The sequence below is a fragment of the Adiantum capillus-veneris genome, chromosome 16, assembly GCF_014529385.1.
Source record: "Adiantum capillus-veneris isolate H3 chromosome 16, ASM1452938v2, whole genome shotgun sequence".
Taxonomy (NCBI): domain Eukaryota; kingdom Viridiplantae; phylum Streptophyta; class Polypodiopsida; order Polypodiales; family Pteridaceae; genus Adiantum; species Adiantum capillus-veneris.
Window position 1 is genome coordinate 11417861 of NC_140946.1, and position 5808 is coordinate 11423668.

At 43.3% G+C, this 5808-nt stretch overlaps 1 protein-coding gene across 1 annotated transcript; it reads left to right on the plus strand.

The window, feature by feature from the left end:
- Positions 1-1381: 1381 nt before the first annotated feature.
- LOC147438567 (uncharacterized) lies at positions 1382-5588 on the plus strand. Its single transcript, XM_086484139.1, has one exon. The coding sequence runs from the start codon at positions 1512-1514 to the stop codon at positions 2298-2300; it is 789 nt and encodes a 262-aa protein (XP_086340265.1). The 5' UTR covers positions 1382-1511; the 3' UTR covers positions 2301-5588.
- Positions 5589-5808: the final 220 nt, after the last annotated feature.

Here is a 5808-nt window from a genome sequence, read left to right on the forward strand (position 1 = left end):
TTTTTTCATTGCTAAAATTGCGTCAAAATGCTGCCCAATTTTTGGTAGAATGTGTGTGCATTGATTAGCGATTAGTGCTTGATTATGCTTGTGTGTGCACACTTAATTGGGGTTGTAATTGATTGCAAATTGATGTGAAATTGGATGAATTGCAAAGTTCAAAGTGTGATGATCAATTGTATATGCTTAATTTTGCTTAATTCTATTGCTAATTATGCTAATTTTTAGTCAAAATTAGGCAAAAAGAGAAGCAAAAATCGACCTAATTTGGATGCAAAATGCATAAAAATTTGATTTTCGGTGTGATTTTGAAGTGTTAGTTGCAAAAAAAATCTTCACCAAATTGAGAGCGTACGCACTTCACGACCTATTTTTAGCTTTGCATGCGCATAGGTCTCACTTCTCGGAACAGTGTGTGCATTTACTGGATTTAGGTGTGTGTGTGCACTTATTTGATTTAGGTGTGTGTGTGTGCACTTATTTGATTTAGGTGTGTGCATCATTTAAGAGGGGTGTGTGCCATCCTCAATTTGGGTGTGTGTAAAGTGTAGTGCACAAGCAAACAAAGGGAGTGAGGGTCAAGCACATGTGCATGCTTGTTTTTAGGTGTGTGGAAAGGGAGTAAAGTCAACAAAAGACAAGGCATGTGAGAAAAGAATCTAGGTGAGAGAGAGAGAGAAACAAAGTCAAAAAAGATAATAAAAAGAGTGTGAAAGCACAAGAAAACAAAATTTGATTTGCATGGGCGTCCGAATTTAAAAGGCCTTTAAAAAAATAAAAAATAAAAAAATCCAAAAATTTTTAAAAATTAAAATAAATGATTTTTTTTCTTTATTTTTTTGCTTCTCACACATATTCCACACGCATCACACGCCCCACATACTCGGTGCTCGCGCACATGTTCACACGTTAGACACATTTAGAGCAGATACGTCCGAAAGTTAGGTTTTGCCAGATTTTGCCAGATTTGAGTCCGATTGTACGCATAAACCTCAATATAGTGCAGATTTTGATTCTAATCTACATTTGACGAGTTGACAAGGTTTAGAGGCCTATCACACTCCGAGAGCGCACATATGATGGCCATGACCACTTCGTGCTCTGAGTACACATTGCTCACACTTGTAGGTGAGCACAGAGGCCGGCCCTTTAGCACGGACACATATGGACATTTCTTTGTCCAGTGCCTTGCCTCCTTTGGCCCCACACAGACCCTCCAAGTGGTGCAAGTCCTTCTCCACGACACGCGGGATGGCACATTCAGAGATGACTATCGCGCCACGTATGTGGTCGACCATTTGATTAGGCTAGAGGAGATAGAGCTAGTACACACAGATGATTGCCTTGAGGCCTTCGACCATCCTGTGCAGGTTACATTACAGCGGGTAGGTCCTTGAGTGATCTATATAAATAGTGCTCAGCGCATATATCGATTAGAGTGTCGCACTTCTAGTAGACGCCTATCCACAGATGTTGTGACACTAGTTGAAGAGCCTAAAGACAGATGCTACATGAGCACCACAGGCACTGAGCTTTACTTTTTGACTTGTGGATTGCCGTACGATCCTCGACTGACCCAACCCCCTACTTCGAGTAGGAGTGTCTCACCTCCTTTACACACAGTTCCACCACCTACATCACTCAGGAAACCACCACCAGGATTCTCCTCACCTAGACTTGATTTACCGCCAAGCGTTTCGAGCTATCACGAGTCTAGAGCGATGTACACGGCGATTGCTAGCACTTTGCGTACCACTCAGAGTGAGCCACAGATAGAGACCCAGAGCCTTCGAGACACGTACTTTAGAGAGTCTCAACCTCGACACCTTGCACCATCTAGAGACCCATGCCAGCCTTTGATGACACAGATTAGAGAGCATACGAGAGAGTCTATGACAGCCACATCACCCCAGTTGAGAGCACCAGAGGTAGGGCCCGGTAGATCACCCATTGTAGATATGAGTTCCCCTAGACCACTGACCCCCATCCTTCAGATACTGTCCGAGACCAGAGAGACTGGGGATAGCATGAGAGATATAGACGGCCAGATCTTGCATATAGTAGGCCGATCTCCACGAGGGGTTGCATATTATGTTGACACTTATGATCACCCCTTTGTGACGCTAGCCACCCCCCAGCGCATGATGTCTACACCTAGGCAGATTGTGAGAGCCTACCCACAGGCCGATAGAGCAGTTTTTATTGATGAGCTCGGAGAGCAGTATCTCTTGATTGAGACCCTTGATTTTGATGACATTGAGCGACATCCTAGGCTAGTGGAGCTTCATAGAGTTGAGTAGACCATGACCTATCTAGATGAGCTTGGTCGTAGGTATAGACGCCTGACGAGTGGTGGATCCAGAGATCCTTCAGCCTGCCTTCTTGCATATTTGATAGGAGATCCACATGGGCGAGTTTATAGGGATGTCGATCATGCAGTATATGTTTTGACGATAGGTCTACCCTACTCCCCTCAACTTAGACATGATGATTTATGTTTACCCACGACGACCACGCTAGCTCCACAACTATCGAGAGCTCCAAGTCCTCAAGAGACACCACTAGAGAGATCACCTCCTAGCCTTCTTTTGTCACGTCGTATTCTACCACCTTGGGAGATGCCAGATGAGGATGATAGTGTGCCACGAGAGATAGATCTAGCACCTAGCCTGCCCACAGGTAGAGGCCCTGAGACTAGAGCCTGGTCAGAGTATTGTTAGGAAGCCTACACCACCTACCACACTTATCCACGAGACTTCCAGCACACAGCGAGAGATCTCACAGAGTCATAGAGTGAGTGACTCCGATGGCATTGTTATAGATGAGACCACTCCATAGATTCTAGCTGCCCTTGAGCATCCTTGTTTAGATCTGCCGACCTCACAGAGGCCCTTAGAGATAGTTGTCGAGCTAGAGCCATCTACGAGAGTAGATCCCCCTATGAAAAAAGATGCAGAGCTGACATCATCTCTATCCCACTCTTTTAGCTTCCATAGCGGTGTCATAGCCAGTGAGTCACAGAGAGAGCAGCCACCACATATAGATGTTTCCCTAGTGCCATCTACGAGTGCCGATTCACGAACAAATCACCCGATTGAGCAGAGACCAGCCACGAGCCGTACTTTTCTAGATCAGGTTCCTAGAGACCACATTATTGACACCATAGAGATAGAGGTTACACCACAGATACATGGACGTACACGGACTAGAGTGACCTCTACTGACACCCTATGTAGGGATATGATAGAGCCTGCTAGACTTGCTTGGAGACCACGTACACAGGCCTCTCAGCCATGTGTAGAGCCTTCTCTAGGCAGAGGCTCTGCGACGATGAGTAGTGCCACTGAGGAGTGACACACGATAGATCAGGCATGTATCTCTCCACGTAGAGCTTCCAGGACAACCCAACAGGTATTTGTTCCCCATGACGAGATACATGCTAGATTTTTACCTTGTGATGACACGATCATATTTCTAAAGAGCCATATGACCGACGACGGACTTTCACATGGTTGGCTCACATCTAGATGGTCACTTGAGGCACAAGATTACTTTGAGGGACAAAGACATGTTTGGGTACCTAGGCCACAAGCGGTAGCACACCCAGCGCATACAAGATCATACCCTAGAGCGAGACCTCCACGAGCCAGATGTCGAGAGATGAGACTACCCCTAGAGAGGTCGGTACCTTCACAACAGATAGTATGTCCTAGAGCTAGATGCACATGTAGACACGCTAGGAGAGCTCAGACTGACATCCCTACGAGAGCATGAGCATTGCAGATTTGGCTACCGAAGAGCCTTCCACAGACTATTCGAGTAGAGGCTGATGCCCCCCCTATGCCCATTCCTTGTGCTGTTAAGCAGACTTTACATATGGAGCTAGGTGTTAGCCAGCCCTCGACTATTAGAGATTGAGCTAAGAGACTACAGATCATGCTTCATGGTGAGAGCTCTCTCTTGACTCCTAGTTGCACGAGATTTGAGATTTGTACACATTGATATGTGCAGTAGATTTATGTGCATATACCAGAGGCATTTTTTTCCCTTTTGGGTTTTTTCCCTCTGGATATCCAGGTTTTAGACCCTAGCTTAGATGTTTTATTTTATTATTCTGTTACTTTTGTTATTTTATCTTGCTGCTGACATACCTCTTGGAGGTACATTGCTTTTGTTGATCTTTTGATGCAGCACGTAGACAGACATTAGCTTGCCCATGGAGATTGGACGACCATGTAGACATGATGTATCTCCAGACACGAGGAGCTTCCATGACATTGACCTCTTCATCGAGCCCATGCACAGGTGTACTCCTTTCTATGCTATATGATTTTGTACATTTATATTTGTTGATTGTGGCTTCTTCTTGGTTTGATTAAGTGCATTCAATTATGTTTTGTTACTTGCCATTAAAGATGTATAAGCTTGTCCTTTCTTTAGTTAATTGACTTAGAGTTTAGTTTTATTGATGAGCCTTGAGGTTAGGTGGCCGTGACTTTAGGTTAACTCATTTACTTGACTACTAGTCCTAATTGGTAAAATTATTTGAGTGTTTGAAACCTTAGGAGTGTTTTAAGCATAGAGAGGCTTTCTCACCCAAACAACAAAGAACACTAGTGAAAATACAAAGGAAATGGAAGAGAAACAAAAGTTCCACAAGTGTAAAAGCTTAAGCTGGAAGAGAAATCTTGGCTTGATTTGGTACTTCACGCACATGTATTGCCTATGGTACTAGAGCCCTAGAGGTTCCCAGTGTGGGTGCTTTTCTTTGAGAAGCAAAAAGCCCCGGGTATACAAATAAGCACACGCGTCAAATGATTTTGCAAAATGTGAAAAATAACAAATGAAAAGCAAGAAAATGAAATGAGAAAGACTTCCATTGAGCTTCAAGTTAAAAAAAATCAAGCTTTTGTTTCGAGTTGTGAGAGTTAGTTAGCTAATCTATGATAGACATAATTAGGGAATCTTGCATTGGGATAAATTTACTAACTTAGCTAGTACTAGAGTAAATGTTTTAGCCCTTAGTCGTAGCTAACTAATTGATAGACTCATTCATAAGCCCAAAACTCTTGATTAATTAATTTCAGCAAGTGCAATTTATTTTTCCTTAATGGCAGTGTAACATTTCATAGTTCTTTGCATTTTACTCATTACTACATGTGCTTTGCCTTTTCCTTATGCCTTATCACCATATATTTGAGCTTGCTACCTCATCCACCTTTTTCCTTTTGCAGGCACATTCTTTCTCAAGCATCTACCACGACATGGCTTTGTCAGGGACGACAAAGCTTCGGGAAGGGAGAGTGTTGACGGGCGAGCATCAACGACATGCATTATGCTTCCATTGGTGTGTGCACATATGTGTATGCATATATTTTTTGTATTTACGGGCTCCACAGTGGGTTCCAAGTTGTACATTGATGATTAGATGAGCCTAGATACCTACAACATGTTATACATTTTTTGGCCGGCCGCCCATTTTTAAAATCCCTTGTATATAAGTCAATACACAAGATGTGAAAGGGCATTCTTAGAGAAGAGAGTGTGAGGGAGTGTGGAGAAGAAGAAGAAGAGGAGTGGCTATGGAGCTTGGATCTTCCACATCATATGTAGTAGTCATTGGGATTAATGGAAACTAAGTTCTCTCTACTTTCTCTTGTCTTTCAAGCTTATGTGTGTTAATGGTGTATGATTAGTGTTAATCCTCTCTTCTCTCTCAAGTTTTCCCTCTTGTTTGAGCATTCTTGCTTCACATGTGTGCTAGATTAGAGTGTGTGTGTACGTGGGCTGCATACATTTCTCTCATTA